Consider the following 16,940-nt stretch of genomic DNA (forward strand, 5'->3'; position numbering starts at 1 on the left):
AACTGAAACCGGGGCAGGCCCGGGGCATGTTTCACACCCGAGAGGGGAACTGAGGCAGGACGAGCCCTTCGGGGTGCTGTGAGTGCTAGTGCGGGGAGGGGCAGAGGCTCTTCCCCGCAGTCCTCCTCGCCTGCCTTTTCATGGCATCCATGTTTATGTGTTTTCCAGGGAAATCCCAGACATCTTGGTGAGATTCAGGGCGTTTTATCTTTGGGTTAAGAAAGCAGGCTGTGTTTATTTCAAGGTAGATTATATTAATTTTTTGTTTCCAGGGTAGTCGTGGTAGGAAAAATGACAAAAAAGGGGAACTTGCTGAGTTTCGCACCGCCGCCGGGTTGGGGGCTGCCGCCTCGGGTCCCGGCCCCGGTCCCGCACCCGATCCGGGCCCCGCGGGGCTGGGGGCTCCGGCAGCGGGGGGGCGCACGGCCCAGCCGGCAGGGGGCGCTCCCGGGCGGGGCACCGCACCTGTGCGGGCGGGGCGGGGCGGGGGCGGGGCAGGGGCGGGGCTCACCTGGCGGGGCGGGGCTCACCTGTCCGCGGCCCCGCGGCTGCCGGGTCGCTGCGGAGCGGTGCGGAGCGGAGCGCGGAGGCTGCCGGCAGCATGGCCCGCCTGCTGGGCACCCTGCGGAGCTCCCAGCCCGTGGCGCGTTTCCAGCGCTGCTGCGGGCTCTTCCCCGCCGCCGAGGAGGGCGGCGGCGACCCCGCGGAGGCGGCCCGGGACCGCGGCGCCTGCAACGGCGCGGGCGCCCTGCGCCGCCCGGCAGCTGCCAGCCGCGGGCCCCCCAACGGGGTACGGAGCGGCCGCGGCCCGCAGGTGAGTGCCGCGGGAGGGGGGGCGGCCGGGCCCGGCCGTGACTCAGCAGAGCCGCCCCCCCCCCCCCCCCCCCCGCGGCCGTGCGCGCCGGGGCTCCCCGGGGGGATCCCCCCGCATCCCGCCGCCTGCCCGGGCGGGGGGGCCGGGAGGAGGGGCCGGGCTGCGAGGGGGCGCAGGTGCAGGGGAGCGCTGTGCGGTGCCGCAGCCCGCCTCCATCGCGGCCCCGGGGAGAGGCGTTTCGGGGCTCTCCGCTTACCCCGCGGCGGCCCCGCTCTCCCGCGGGCAGCGGCCGGGGGGGCCCTGCTGCTGCGCCGACCCACGGCTCCGGCACTTCCTCGCCGGGTGGGCCCGTGGCCGTGGTCGCGCCCGTGGCCGCGGCAGCTGGGGCCGGTGGCGGCGGGCTGAGCCCTCTGCGCGTCCCGCCGGGCACGCCGGTGGCGGCGTTTGGTGGCACGGGCTGTCACCCACTCGGGTGCCTGAAGGGAGCAGGGAAGGGCATGACGCAACCGATGTGTACAGGTTGGATGACCTGCTTTCTGTCTCACTGGAATGACTTGAATTCATTAGCAGATCCCTGGTGGTGCCTTTTGGAAAGGAGGTGTGATAATGGTCTTCCAGACTCCCCCTGCAAAATAAACACGGGCCAACCACCAGTGCTGCAGCTCTCCCTCTCCTCCCCTTCCGCACTGCTATACCCTTCTCTTGTTCTACATCTAGTGTTTGGATTCCCATTTCAAGCATCTAAAATACTTCGTCAGCTGCTGTTTGACACTTAGAAGATAAGGAAATTTGGGGTAGTCCTTCAGTCTGTTCACTTCTGAACTACTGTAAACTTTTTGGTAAATTATGCAGAAGATTCACTTAAAGATTTATTTTCACTACTTGCTTTTGAATAGTGATGTAGTTAGTGTAACAGTGTTGGTAGTAAAGACCTGTCCAAGTTAAGGCTCCATGAATGGAGCTGTTCACCTGGAGCAATTGGTTTGGGTTTCACAAAATGAGTGATGACTGCCTTTGTGTGACTGGTGAATATGTCCTAGGTGAGACTCCATGAGACCTGGAGATAGAAGCAGAAGGGTTTGTTTCCACATAGTTAGGATACTTCTGAAACATGTGAAAGTTGGGTTCAAACCTATACAAGATGGAGGTAGGAGTAGTGGCTTGAACAGTGTTTCAATGAAGTGCTGGATTTATAAAGATATACTCTCCTCCTGTGAAAATCCATTTTTACGAAGAGGGTCTTCTGCGACCTTCCAGGAGGTACTAAAAGTGAATTTGGATCTTCCTTACAGCAAACCTCATGTTTGCTTCTCTGTTGCTACATGAAGTGAAATTGCCCTGATGTATCTGCACAGAAGTGGCCTTAGGTCTCTAACACAGCAAAGTCCTTGGCCATAAACTCTCTATGGACAGTGGTATTTTCTTGCTCTTAGCTGCAGGCTTTTGCAGAAAAGTGCTTAAGTACTGTCCTGCCATCTTGCTACAGGTGACCTTGGGTGGCTCTGTGCTCAGTTTGAGCATCCCTTCCTGAAGCTTGAGAGTTTTGAAGTCCATACTATCAGGACAGAAGGTTTCTATGAGGTAGTAACTTTCGTATCACTTTGTCTTTACTGCCACAGTGCGCTGATCTCAAAGGTTTTCAGGTTCTCCTATGTAAGTTCTTGGACAATCAGTAGGTTATACCTCTGAAAACAGAGTATATTGCATCTTGAGTAAAGAAGGTATGAACGGTTGGCCAGATGCTGGGGCTGCCACAGCTCCGTCTCTCCAGGACATTCCCCCTTTCTTATGTGCCAGCTCTTGGGCCCCGGCATCTGACCTGGGTCGGATGCTGTGCTGAGGTGTCCCAGCTGGGGAAAGGGAGCTGAGAGCTGTCAGCTGGTGGTGGTTTGGGAGGGGATGGACATGCCTGATAGGGGTGGATGCCATACTGCATGGAAAGAAGGGGGGATTCCTCAGGAGGGTAACAAAACAGTACAGTTCTTCATCTGAGGGAAAGAGGCCTTTACCTGCATGCATTTGTTGCCAGCAATGCTGCTTGTGATGCATCAGTGTTGTCTTTTATGTATAATCTGCAGTTTATATGTGTGGTGTTTTTTTTTTTTAAAAAAAAAGTCAGCGAGGCCTCATTACAGTGGTCAGCAGCACAATGAGTGGCTGTATTTGTGAATCTTTGTAATTCAGTCCCATCTGCTGCACAGGAGCTGCCCTGAGATGACAAGGGATTAAATGCTTAGATGTGACAGCAAGGGCTGCATGTGGTTCTTAAATGTTGAATCAGCTACCTAGCCTGTGTTTTTGATGTTCCCTTGGTTACCAGATCAGTTAGAAATACTTTTTAATACCTCTAGTGGAAACTTGGGTATCTGTGCATGATACAGAATGGTGCTAGTCCACCACACTAGCCAGATTTATGCTCTGGCTTGGACTTGGTATTGAACCCATGGGCTTTTAGTGAAGAAACTGTCAGATTTTATTACAGCATAAGACAAGACAGTAACTTCTTCTAATTATCCTGTCTCTACCTAATTTGTTTTATTTACTCCTTTGTAATATTAGATTCTCAGAGATTTCATTTTTGAAACTGCTTGAGAGGTGTATTTTCCTGATGCCCTGTATGAAGCATTCAAGTTGCACACTTAAAAATACTAACTTTCTGAAGACTTCTCTGGTGTTTTAGTGAGTGGTCAAATAACCACTTACATACATTTGAAAAACGGAGGTCTGCTTATCGCTAACCTCCTGATGGACTTTTGCTCCTGAATTTGATAGCCTGAATTAAAAAGAAAAATAATCTCTTATTCAAAGTTCTCTGTGGAGATTTGTTTGTTTTTCTCTACTCTTCCTTTTCCCCGATGCTTTATCATCTCTTGAGATCTATCTTCCTGCCTTTGGAAGACTACAGTTCATATTTACTCTGTAGTTATACCTTAACAGTCAGAACTGCTCTGAACTGGTGTAAGGTTTACAAATAGCCTGATCATGTTTAGTGACTGTATAGTTCTTGTTCGTGCCTTAGATGAGGAGGCTAATAACCAGAGTAACAGCAAGGTGATGGTAACAGAAACTAGGAAGGCAGATAGAAACTGCATATAGATCTCGGATGTATTGAAATCCCCCAAAATGTAGTCAATTACTGGCAAGACATAGATGACACCACTGCTTTTGCTGTGATGTGATGTCTGGTAATTTGAAGTAGACTTGCTCTAAAGCTTGAGTCAAGGTTTCTCTTCAGTGGTGTTCCCTTGCCACTAGATTTTTACATCCACCTCAGAGTCTTGCTTTTCCTTTTAAAATCATATTACTGGTTTGCTCAGTTTCATGTCGTTTCCCTTTTCATGCAGCAGTAAGTTGACAGTAGCTGAGGTGGGTTCAGCAGGTGAGAAAAGCACACGAGCACACATCTCTCTCTTAGGAGAGCTGGCAACAAGGCACTTCTGCCTCAAGTGCTTGTGTTTGTTCTCCTAGAGAATATAGCTGAACTTTTGGAAGCTCCTTGTTTTGGAGCTGCAGCTGGAGAAACATGAGATCCAGTTTCTTATTTCAGTGGGCTGAGCATGAGGCTCACATTCTGTGGCATTGTTCCTGCTGCTCTGGTACTTCGTGTTCAGCTCTCCAACTGGTGTGGCTGCTGAGGGAGCTTGTCTCTCTTGCACATGTCTGATTTTTGGTTTAAGGTTCCCTTGGAAAGCAGCTGGTAAGGGAGCTTTTAGTCTGTATGAATGAGACAGTTTCATCAGATGGCTTGGGCCAGCCCTGTGAGTGACTGTCCTTTGGAAGATGACAGTACAGTTGCATCCAAGATTCAAGTAGTGTGTGGCAACCTTGTGTAGATCTGTGAGTGCTGGATTTGCTGCTCCTCAGTGAGAAGACCAGTGTCTCCTCCGGAGAACAGGCAGCAAATCCAGGCAAGTGCCATTTGTTACCAGGGTCTAGTCATCTAGGTCTTGCTGTGGAAACACCTGACACTAACAAAAGTTTGTGAAACTTCACTTGCTGATTGTAATAGGTCTCTGGCGTGGCTGTGCAGTGTCTGGTGCCGAGGGCGTTGCTACTGGTGAGGTGGGTGATGGTGTGGGGGCACGCGAGGGGCCATGCTGGCAGCCCGAGTCCTTATGCTGATGATTAGGTGCTTTCTGACTCAGTGCTTCCCAGCTCACAGTCTGAATCATCTTTTTGGAGGCCACTGGACCTTGTAATGAGGAGCTGTCAGGATCCTAGTATTAATTCCAGTGCTTGGAGACGAGCCACTTACTGTTTTATTATTCTGCTGAATGTCTTAGGGCATTAGTTCAGATACCAACCATAAGTATAAAAGCTCATCTGCTGTCATTTTTCTCCTTTGGGTCTCTGGAGAATGGGGATAGGTTTAATGGGTGAGAAGTCAGAGAAAATCTGTTGTCCCTGGAAAATTTCTTTGGGCAGCCAGTTCTTTTACTTCATGTATATTCTCTGCAGTGAATATTTATGGGACCTCCAGACAACAGAAGGTGGCATTTGACTGCTGAGGCAAGTAAATTCAAGGTCTAGAATGTACATGTTGTGTTGTCTAAACCATGAGATTTTTATTTAAAATGGCTATTCAAGTTACTGCATTATATCAGTTCAGTGTAGTTAGCACCTGTAACACTTTTCCAAGGTAAACGGCTGTTGGTCTAGATTTAGAGGTACATAAATGCTTTAATATAGAGTCACACTGCTAATGTATTACTATTTTATTTTATTGCTGTATTTGTGAATATTTATTACTAGATGAAAAAAAAAAAAAAAGAATAAATGTAGGTTTAATCCTTCCTTTTGAAGACAACTGGCTGTTGCAAACTACTGCCTGAGTTCCCTGAGCCTGCCAGTTCTGGTATGCACAAAGCTGTGTGGTCATTCTGTAACAGCATGCCAGGTCATTATTCCCTTTGCAGCTAGCTTGACTTGACATAATTATACCTGCTTACTTATGCTAACCAGTTTAATTAGGTGTATTGCCTTCAGTGTTCCCCACTGCCATTTTTCTGCACAAAGAGAGAGGCTTGAGGTACTTCATTTACAGGAGAAGACTGTGTTGGACACCTCAGATGTGCCCCAAGAGAGCAAAGACTGAATGTTTGCATGGGAAAGGGCTTAAAGGTATTAGCAGCGAGGAACCTGTTCCCTGACATATGTAAGGCCCATAGACCAGGATGGCACGACGCAGAGGACAATAAGCAAGAGACTGTAAGATGGGTCTAGGGAGAAGAAGGGGGTATGTACAGCTGGGGGATTGTGATGCCAGTGTCACCTGGTACCTGTGAGGTGCCAGGGTGAATAATGAACTGGCACAGAATGAAGTATTAAACCTTGCAAGCACCTGTGCCGAGCGCTGCTGTGCCAAGCACTGCGGGCTGTGAGGGCTGCTGGGATGCCAAGGGTGCTTCAGCCAGAGTCGCTTGTGCAGTGCTGTAGGAGGTCCTGGCCTTGAAGCAGCACTTGTTGGCAACATTGGGTTACATGTTGGTCTCCTTGTGTGTTTCCCCATCAGAAACAGAGGTGGCATCGTTATGGCCTCAACTAGTAATGAGGCAGCAAGTGAATTGAGAACATCTTATCTACAGCTTTTGTCCCCAGGGGCTGTCTGGCTGCTGAGGTGTCCTCCAACGTGCCTCTCTACAGTCACGGCTGCAATTTGAACACCATGTCCCTTCTCATTTAGTGATCTCTGCCTTCCAGGAGTGCATCCACCAGGGACTTGCATATCTGTGATGATACGAAGCCTTATTTGGCACTACCTTAGAAAACTGCTCTTTGACCTGAATCCTGGCACTATCTGCTAGGGAAACGGTCATTTCTCCCTGTGCTGGTGCCTGATTATAACAGATTAAAAAAATAGCAATTGTCTGAAAATGGTATGGTGTTACTCTGCCCATTTATCTTCCAGAAGTCTTGCTGCTCTGTGCCTCTCAGAATAGACCTCTACTGTGGAACTGATCTTTATGCAAAAGCAAGCTGGCTAGATTCATGGTGCTGCTGGGTAGAAATATGTGACTAATCTGTGGTAGCAACTTTCTAGGCTTTAGTTAATTTCTAAAACCAAGTCTTAAGATGAGAACAAGCTTTTTGGTCTGAAAAGAGACGTAACAGTGAAGTCCTGGTTCTCTGAAGGACCTTCCTGAGGGAGCTCCTCAAACCTGATGTGCCAGGGGAAAAGTGAGTTGAGGGGCTTCCCACTCCTCTGGATCTTTGGAGAGTGGCCTGGGTACCTAGCAGCCATGCAGGTCCTAGTAATGCTCTGAGTCATGTGTTTTGGCAAGAAGTCAAAAATAAGAGGTGTTGCTGTGCACAGAGAGCTGGTATGTGGGTAGGGTGACTGTCTAATGCTGTGCAGTTTGAAAACTGTTGTTGTGTGATGCATCCTTCTTCTGTCCAAAACCTCTTTGAGTAACACTCAGCCTTTGGAGGTACAAAATACAGTAGAATTTCAGAGGAATTTGGTCTCCATTTTCAAGCTGGAGTCCTTGTCCTTCTGAACTGTCTATAATGTGCTTTCTCTGATTCTTAACTCACATTTTTCCCTCCCTCTGTCCAGATGTTGCAGCTACCTAACCCTTAAAATGACTTCTTCAGACACTTTCAGGTGTAGGCTCTGTGGTGCACCTCATAAAATTGCAATCTAATTCTCGCAAATTAAACTGCAATTAAACAAACCTGTTCTTCCACTGTAAAACAGGGAGGAAGGAAGCCTTTTCCTTCTGCCTTTCCCTCTCCTGCCTCTCTTGCCCTGTTGTTTCCTTATTGCACAAATCAGCCAGTTCTTCCTGGACCATAAGAGGATGCTGAAGTGCATGGGAAGCTCACCCACCACTTCTGTTGGGGCACCTGAAACAGTCCAACCTGCCTAACCTCTGGCTGGCAAAGCAGGGCTGAGAGGATGAAGGAGGTGAGCTGCCTTCACAGGGCTCATCAAGGAGGAGATGCACGCAGCCCTACTTATGCTGGTGTAGTGCAGCTTTCTTGGCTGGAAACTGCTGTTGACATACATCAGTAATTAAAAACCGGAAGTGTAAGAACTGGACATCTGAGGAGTTACTTGTGCAGCTGGAATGGCCATGAGAGAGACAACTTTCCTTAAAGAGCATGCAAGGAAATAGACAAAAGAGCTACCCTCCGTGTCAGGGATGTGTGTATAGGTGTTTGCTCAAAAGTCTGAAGACTACAGTGGAAGGTAGACCTCCTTGGGTTCCTCTGAATTATATTGGAAGAAAAGGGCTGAAACATAATTCTGATACCATGAGACCACTGTGTGGAGAAGACCAGACAATCTTGCCTTTTTTACTAGCAAAAGCTCCAAAGCATATGAGCTGGTAGGTTTGGGTGTTGGACTACATGACCTTTAAAGGTCCGTTCCAACCTGAACTAGTCTATGATTCTGTGAATTGTGGATGCCAACTCTCCAGGCATCTGCTAGGAAAGGAATATTATGAAGTTGAATGACCTGTGAGTTTGAGTGCCACAAAGAACACCTTTTGATGGAAAGTGATGAGTACAGAGTTAATTTCAGAATAGGTTTCATAGCCATGTGGAAGTAACTAGCTGGAAATGTAGGTGTGAGAGGCACCCTGACAGTGAGGTGAATTTAGGAGGAGTTGCAGGTAGGCTGGAGGACAAGAAAGAAATCATATAGTCTTGTCAAGCTGAAGGTATGGTTGAAAATTGGCTTCTGTTCGATAGGCGCAGATACCTATTGAACAAGCAGGTGTAATAAATACTCAACTGCAGAATGGAAAACAATAGACTTGGTAGTACATTCATGGAGGAAAGAAATTGTTAGAAGAGATCAGAAGCTGAGCGTGGTTCAATGGTGGCATGCTATCCTGAAAACCGCCTGCAAAATGAATAAAATGGTGCAGGACTGTTCCTTCAGGATTACTGTGTTGTGTCTGATCTTTGGGCACTGTAATTCAAAACAGGCATGATAAGTGCTGTGTCTGGATAATGCTAAATATCTTTTGTAAGAGATACCAGGCGATTCAGCGATGGAAGAGAGGACAGTTATGTCCTTTTTGAATGCTTGTAACAATCTACTCCTGTGTCAGCCTTCACAGGAAGGAAACAATTTGTTCCTTGCCTGCCGTAGATAAGAAAATAGTTATAGGTTTAAAATTCAGTAAGAAAGTCTCAGGCTAGGTAGCAGGAGAGCAAAGCACTTGGAGGAGATCGCCTGGAGCAAGCAGTGAAGCCTCCACCATCAGTGTCGGTAAAGACAGGTTAGACAAACTTCTGTCAAAGTGATGGGAGTGTAAACTGTCCGTCCTTGGTGGACAAACTGGACTATACTTTGGTGAGGCTGTCTTTCAGGAAACATGAGGCTGTCCTTCCAGCTGACTGCAGGCATAGTCCTTCACAAGCAATCTCGGTCTCATTAGCAACCATTCCCCTGTGTCTCTGACAGAAACTTATGCATGCTTTTTTTTTTTTAATTAAGAAGGCTTTCTTTTAGGAAGACAACATAATCAACTTTTCTCTTCATTGATTCTTCCTATTAATTGCCGAAATGATTGCTCTGTCAACTCTAGTCATTTTATTTCACTTTATATTTAAATCACTTGGCAGCTTCTGTTACATCTACCTGTGTTCTTTCAACAGAATGAAGGCAGGCTAATTATGTTACTTTAAGAGCAATATACAAAAATATAACCTGTAATTCAGTCTACCTCTCAAGTACTAATCAAAGTGGAAGGAAAAATAATCTGAAGATTAAAAAAATGAAATCTTCAGGAATAACCTGAGGTGTCTTAACTGTGTCCTGGACCTGTCCTAGCTGTAGTGTGCTGCATGGGTGTGTGTATCTGTCTCAGCTGACCATCCTCTACAGACTGCAGGGGAAGCTTTTGGAATGAAGATGTAAGATGTGACAAATGGTGTGAGAGACATAGGTTGCGTGAGCATTGTGCCCAGTGTGGCAGTGTTGGTGGGAGTCCTGGACACCCCTTTCCTGTTTCCTACTTAATTGATCTCAGCCTTTGGTCCTGCAAAATGTGGCCCCTTTCAGCCTGACAGCTTCCAGCTGTCCCTGGTACTGCTGGCTGTGTAGCACGGCTTTGCTATGGCACCTTGCTTGAGAGCTTTACATAATAGTTGTCTTTGCTTTGAATGAGCTAAGAAACTACTGAAATGCTACTAGAAGTCTGCCGGATTTTTAGACTCCCCACTTGTTCTTTGCCTGAGACCACTGAAAGTGTCTGGCTTGAAGCTCGCACATTGTTACTTCTGCAGCGTTGTCTTGCTTTTGCATCAAATGGTGATTCAAGGCTGTGCCCCCAACTCGTTATGCCATTAGTGCATGCCACTGTAAATGCTTGCACAACAGCAGAGAACTGGACATGGCCTATTTGTGTACTAGTCAACAAGCACCCTCTGCCAACAGCAGAACTGGCCAGAAATTTATAGTGTTTAAGGAGGGTTTTCTTGTGATCTGTTTGTCTCCATCCCCACGTTTCTCAGGTTTCAGCTGGCTCTAGGTGTCTCTCCAACAAGGACACTATGTAAACCTGGACAACTATTGCTAAATGGCTGCATCACATTCTGGAGAGGGTAAAAAAAGAATTACTTGATTAAAAGTGCTTGAGCAAAGCAGGAAGCTGCACATATATATCAGTTTTCTTCGGTAAGCTTTTCATCCCTTGGTGCTCCTTATGTGCATTTTGTAGGCTCTGTGCTGCTGCCTTCCCCTCTGTTGTCTTTCTGACATCTCTGCAATTTCTTCCATGTATCTGTATCCCTCCTTTACTGCCTCCATCACCTTACCACTGGTCCTTTGCCCCCAACCCCTCCCTGTGAGAGGCTCACAGACCTGCCAGGATCTCCCACTGGAGCACAGCCCCTTTTTCCTGGCCACCTTGTTCTTTCATTTAGGAGCAATGTGTTTCCAGTGTTGGTGCTCCCAAGGAAGATGAACACAACGGTGCTGGAGACGTTACTGGCTGCTCTCCACTGCTTGTTGGTTCTCCAGAAAAATCTGAAATTGGTTGACATTTAGCTTTGCAGATGAATGAAAGACATGAAGCCTTTGATATCATGTTTTTTTTCTTGCTCTTACTTTCCAAAATCTGATTACTGATACCTAATTTTTTGTTGTGACTTGATAGGTTCTTTTATTAACTGCATACAGTTAATAAACATATAAGGTGATGTAAAACTGATTGATTATACAGAATACTACAGTACCAAAGTTTTTTTTTTTCCCCCACCAGTTACACTCCACACAGTCCTGCCCTGTAGGACTGATTTATATTGTTCTGTGTACAACTGCATCTAGACAGGAATTTTTTGCTTTTTTTTTCTTGTGCCTTCTCTAAATTTTGTGCCTTTTTTTGGCATTAAAAATCCCTTAACTGAGAAGTATTGCAATGCATTAACTAGGGGCTTTGGGAGGGAAATTCCTGATCCTCTGCAAGCCAATTCTGTTAGAAGAGAAGCAAGGGACTTCAAGAACTTTAATTAAACATGCACATCTTCTGAAAGATCCAAAGTAATTGAGAGCTGAGAACAAAAAGTTGGTTAATGGTATCTCTGGGTCAAGCTCTGAGCCTTAGAAGTCTGATGCTGCAAAGCTTGTCTCTAGAGACAGGGCAGGGAAAGAAACTAGTGTCTGTTTAATGCTCTGACAAGAAAGATCCTACAGGAATTGGAAGAAGTGGTACCTTTAGACAGCTTTTTTCTTTTTTTGTCTTGTGGGTGGGTATACCTCTGCCTAAAAATACATTGTAAATCCATTACATTAGTGGTTCAGGTGCTCTTCCTTTATTTCAGCTATAAAGGCTAAATATTGTTTATGTGTATATACTTTCTAAAATGATGGATTCCTGCTATGTTGTGTCACTGTGTGTTAGTGTCTCCCACAAGTCACTGTGGCGGTGGTTTGATGTGCTCTGCTGGCCCTGTCATTACTGCTCTGTAGGGAGGCTTTGGGGATGCTCCTGTGCTCCGGGGGAGGTTGGGGGGGGGGGGGGGGGGGGCGCTGTGCTTGGCTCCTCAAGCATGTGTGGGGCAGCACCTGGTGTTGTGACCCACCTGTGACCAGTGTGCAGAGATTGCAAAATTGGGATGGACCTACAATAGCCGTGTTCTGTGCCAGTACTTCAGGTGAGTAGTTAAATTATGGAGACTCATGCGTGCATGTGAGTCTCTTGTAATTTGAACAGTTTGTTTTTCTCAAAACAAATATTTCGTAGTTGATGAGAAGGGTCGTTTGTGTGAAATTACCTGTCTTCTGTGTCTGAATGTCATGGCTTATTACACCTTACTTCTGCAATGTTCTGAAAATTCTGACTTTCTCTACAGCCTTAATTACTGCCCATTAAAACCTGTCTGATCCAGGTGGAATAGTAATGGAGATGGATGGAGGGGCTGACTCACTGCAAGTGCTTCAGAGATTGTGGAATGCATCAGGTCACTTGAGTACATTAAGAATAACCAAGTCTAATGATCAGAGTTATTTAAAAGTCGAGATTAAATAAACTTCTGGGAGTGTTAGAAGATAGTAAATGTTTATGCAAATAATTATAATTTTTTTTTTTTCCTGCACTGGAGCTAGAATGAGAATAAAAAGGGAAGATGCTTCAGAAAGCACTGTAGTCTTTTTCTTTCTGCAGAAGTACCGGTTGTAAATAGTAAACGTGAGCTAATGGCTGGGCTTCGGCACTGCTGCCACTGAGCATGGGCCTCTCATGGGCCAGGGTACGAAGGTGCATGGAGTGGGCTTCCTGTGCACTGCTTAACTTAGGTTAGGGGGTTAGGGTTAGTGTACAATTAACGAACACTACCTAAAATCAAGTGGAGTGATTCTGTGATACCTTGTGCCTAACATGGCTGTTACCATCATGTATTACAGCTGTGATATGTTTGTCCCCTGCCTCGTGTTGGGCTGTTCACAACTGCTGGTGAAGTTTTTAAAAAACATGTGTTGAAACAAGTGGGGGGTGATTTCTGATAGAAAAGGGAAAGAGGAAGGAAAAGAAAAGTTTTTAAATCATGTGAAATGACTTGTCCCTGCCTTCTACCTGGAAATATTTTTTAACTTCAGATTTCTTTTAGAACCTGAACAAAAATTTTTTTCCCCCCACAAACCAGATTACTGGAATTAGAAAGTTTTATCCCTTATCCCATGAGGTTCCAAGTATAAAAGCATTACCTTAGGGATATGTCTAATCATCTTTGATCTAAAACACACAAGCACATAATTCCCAATACATTGGAGACTGAGGCTTAATTGAGGAATTAGTGATGGCGGAAGACAACTTCTCTGGGGCCATCATAAGTGTGACCAAATACAGTTTCAGGATCTCAGACAGAAGCATCAGAGTTGCTAATTGCACTGGTGGTGTTTTCTAAGTGGCATATGAGACTCGAGACACTTAGACTGATTGCTCTGTTGTTTGGCCAGCCATAGCATACTGCTGCATTATCCTAGAGGGATGCCAGTAACTCATCTGTGACCCCTATTACTAATACACAGGGGAACACTCCGGTGACCCCAGCATTTCAAAAGCTCTGACTCATCTCTTCTGTTTGCTGATGCAAAAATCAATTTAAATAAGTTGTGTTTTCTTCTATGATGGGTGAATGGATGCAACTTCTTTCCATCTTTTATTGTCTTTGTGCAGTTTACATTATCTCTATATTGAAAGCAGATTAAGGGACTGGAATTTCTAATGGTTTTTGCAATGAGTCACAATTGCATGTCTAGACTCCTTTAGACAATTTTTACATTTTCTCACTAGCATGTAGGATGAGAGTTTCTCACTGGTAGAGTAGTTACACAGTCAACTCTGAGCATAATAGTTTTCCTCATAGAGTTTTAGGAGCTTATGTCAAAGCCATATCTTAATTTAGTATGTCTATGCTGATCCTTCAGGATCCCTTCTTAGCTCTCATCTTTAGGAAGTTCTTTCACATTTCCATAGCCAACTTCCTTTTTTTTCTTTGATAGCTAGAGTAGCTTGGCTCTCTTGCTCCTGCCCCAGCTCAAAAATCCTCTTCATATATATCTCCTTTTTTCTGAAGTGTACAGGTGTTTATATAAAATGTAATTCTTACATGTTGTTCCTGCTAACAGGGTGGGAGGCTTCTTAGTGGTGTACTAGTCCCAAATGGCAGCAACAGCAAACCTTTATACAAGTAACAAAAGTCATGTATAAAATGTAAAAATAAAATGTAAAATAAAAGTATATTAAAAATATACGCTATTGTGTGGCTTCCCAGCTCTGGTGGGTTGGGTGCAGACTTTCAGAAGAGAGAAAATGAGTGTGTTAGGTGGGGTACATCTAATGAAATCAAATCCAGAGAAAAGTGAAGTCTCTAGCTTAATAAAATGAATACTGTCCTAAACAGTGTCACCTGATACTGCTTGCAATCTATCCACTGGTAATGTTTAAAGAGACAACCTGGATGTTACTTAAAGATATTGGAGTGAAAATTTGGTGGTGACAAGGGCAGCTCTCCTCTCTGCTTGCTCGCAGCCTTATTTTCCCCCAGACCTGCTCATGCAGCTGTGACTGCTGAGCCTACTCACATGTAAGACCACAGGTTACAGCTGTGGCATCTCAACATGGGGTGAGCTGCTGAGCATCCTGCCGTGGGGAAACAGGGGCTCAGGAGCATGTGGGAGAGCCCGGTGTTGAGGGCAGCCCAGGGGATGCTGTTGCCAGTGGCACCTGATGGCAAATTTCAGGGACTAGCAGGGTAAACTTTGCCTGCTATAATGAGGCAAGTTTTAAATGAAATGGTTCAGTAATTGCAGTTTACATTTTACTTTTTTAATCTCAAAACACATTTCCAGTGAAAGCCATGGTGTCTTTCTTTATCTACAGATATAGAAACTTCAAAATTAACACATGGGTACCCTTTTATGAAATATACTTGATTTTCTTGGAGGAAAGACTGATCTGATCTCTTGGAAATCTTTGTCAATGTGACTGCTACCCTTAATTAGTTTGAACAGATTTCTGATCTGCAAGGAAATGTGGTTGAGCTGTCACTGTAGACTTCATTTCTTGACACTTTGTCTTGGTTTGAGTGGTGGAGGGTTTTGGTAGCAGGGGAGGGGGCTACAGCAGTGACCCCTTGTGAGAAGCTTCTCAAAGCTCCCCTGGCTCCACGTTGGACCCATCTTTGCACCAAGGGCCGAGGCAATTAGCAATGATGGCTGCGCCTCTGTGGGAATGTATTTAAGAAGGGGAACCTGGGAGCAGTTGGGGGAATTGTGAGGGGAAGTTGTGAGGACAACATCTCTGTGAACACCGAGGTCAGTGGAAGAAAGGAGGAGAAGGGGTGAAGGTGTGCTGGAGCAGAGACCTCCTGTATCCCATGGTGAGGTGACAGGGCCACCCCCTGCCACCCGTGGGGTCACTGGTGGAGCAGATACCGATTTGCGGCCTGTGGGGGCCCCACGCCGGGACAGGTGACTGCGCCCGAAGAAGGCCGGGACCCTGCGGGAGAAGCCCCCGCTGTTGTAGTTCGGCACTGGGAGGACTGTAACACGTGGGGGTGACCCACACGCCCCTGGGGTGACTCATGTCGGAGCTGCTCTGTGGAGGACTGTCTCCTGTGGGAGGGGAGCGTGCTGGAACAGGGGAGGGATGCCAGGAGTTCCCCCCACCCCCAAGGTGGAAGCAGCAGCAGGACTGGCGGCACCCCCCATTCCCCGAGCCCTGTGCCACTGGGGAGTGGAAGCAGAGATATCAGGAGCAAAACTGAGCCTGGGAAGAAAGGGTGGAAGGGGGAAGGTGTTTTCAGGATGTGGTAACACTGGTGCTACTCTGTCTGTTACACGTTGTTGTTGTTAGTGCCTGTATTAAAATTATGTTCTATTTTTCTTCCCCTAATGAGTCTGTCTTTTGCCTGTCACAGGAATGGATGATCATCCCTCTCTGTCGTTACCTCGATTCCTGAGCCTTTGCTTTACTTGCTCGTTCCCAGTGCTGGGGGGGAAGGGGGCAGTGAGCAACTGTGTGGTACTCGGTTGCTCTCTGAGCTCAAACCATGACACGCTTGTTCCAACAAATTATTTGGTTTAATGGCTGGAAACTTTAACAGTTAAAATATCTTAAATGTTTGCTGTAATTTGCTAATTCACTAAAACTTTCTAAACCCCTCTCATTTCCAGGGCTGTGCGCAGAAGTATATTGTGAAGAACTACTTCTACTACTACTTGTTCAAGTTTTCAGCTGCTTTGGGTGAAGAGATTTTCTATATCACTTTCCTTCCGTTTACCTACTGGAATATAGATCACTCTGTGTCTAGAAGGATGATAATTATTTGGTCTGTAAGTATTTCTATGACTTATTTAAACGTGTGGTTGTTACAGTCCGTAACTGTAGCAAATTAATATTTAAGAATAACCCTTCAAACAAGAAGTAGTCAACATTGTTTACCTGTGTAACTTGTGTGTTCAGCAAGCAGAGGCATTGTGACGCTAAGAGAGGAGGTGAGAGACATTAGCTGATGCATGGTGTCTGTTCATCTCTGTTACATCTTGAACTGACTTATTGTTTTAGCCCAATAACTGACTGAGCTGCTTTTGATAGGGTTTGTACAGAACAGTAGAGAAAACAGTTCCTTCCCAATGTGTCATGGTATTTTAAGGTTCATTTTTCATCACTTCAGGAAATCTTTCTCTTACCTCAGTTTCTTCTGCATAACTACTTCATACAGTTCTGGCTTGGTTCAAATTAATATAAACTAGGAAGGGGATGCGCAGTCTGCAGTGGAATAAGCAGGGTGCTTCTGCAGCTGCTTGAGGGGAGTGGGGAAATCAGATTCTCTGTTGAAGGCTAAGACTTAAAAGCATTGATTTTTGTTACTGTGAGAGCATTCCCAAATTAACTGGCTTCAGCTTCGCAAATGCAGTTTGGGGTATCCAGAATAATGTATTGTCATTTGGGCACCAAAACCGGGTAGATAACCAGGCACTTCAGTCTGGGAATGGCTGTTGTTTTGCTGCTGCCATTATTCATCTTGGTATCAATTGGATCTTTGCTGCACAAATAAGACTGTTTTAGAATAAAGAAGGGAGATAGGGAGCATCTCTGGCAGATGGCAGACCCTGGAGGTTTAGCTGTCAATTACATTGATTTAAGAAACTGAAGCTTGGTAAAAA

The 16,940-nt window shown here is 46.0% G+C and overlaps 1 protein-coding gene across 1 annotated transcript in view; it reads left to right on the forward strand.

The window, feature by feature from the left end:
- The first annotated feature begins 601 nt into the window (after positions 1–601).
- Positions 602–16,940, forward strand: part of SGPP2 (sphingosine-1-phosphate phosphatase 2) — a 40,582-nt gene continuing 24,243 nt past the window's right edge. The window contains exons 1-2 of the mRNA XM_074912021.1: positions 602–814; positions 15,948–16,106. Of these exons, the coding sequence (XP_074768122.1) occupies positions 602–814; positions 15,948–16,106 (372 nt within the window). The remainder of the gene's footprint in view (positions 815–15,947; positions 16,107–16,940) is intronic.

This window comes from Athene noctua, chromosome 8 (genome assembly GCF_965140245.1).
Source record: "Athene noctua chromosome 8, bAthNoc1.hap1.1, whole genome shotgun sequence".
NCBI classification, from domain to species: domain Eukaryota; kingdom Metazoa; phylum Chordata; class Aves; order Strigiformes; family Strigidae; genus Athene; species Athene noctua.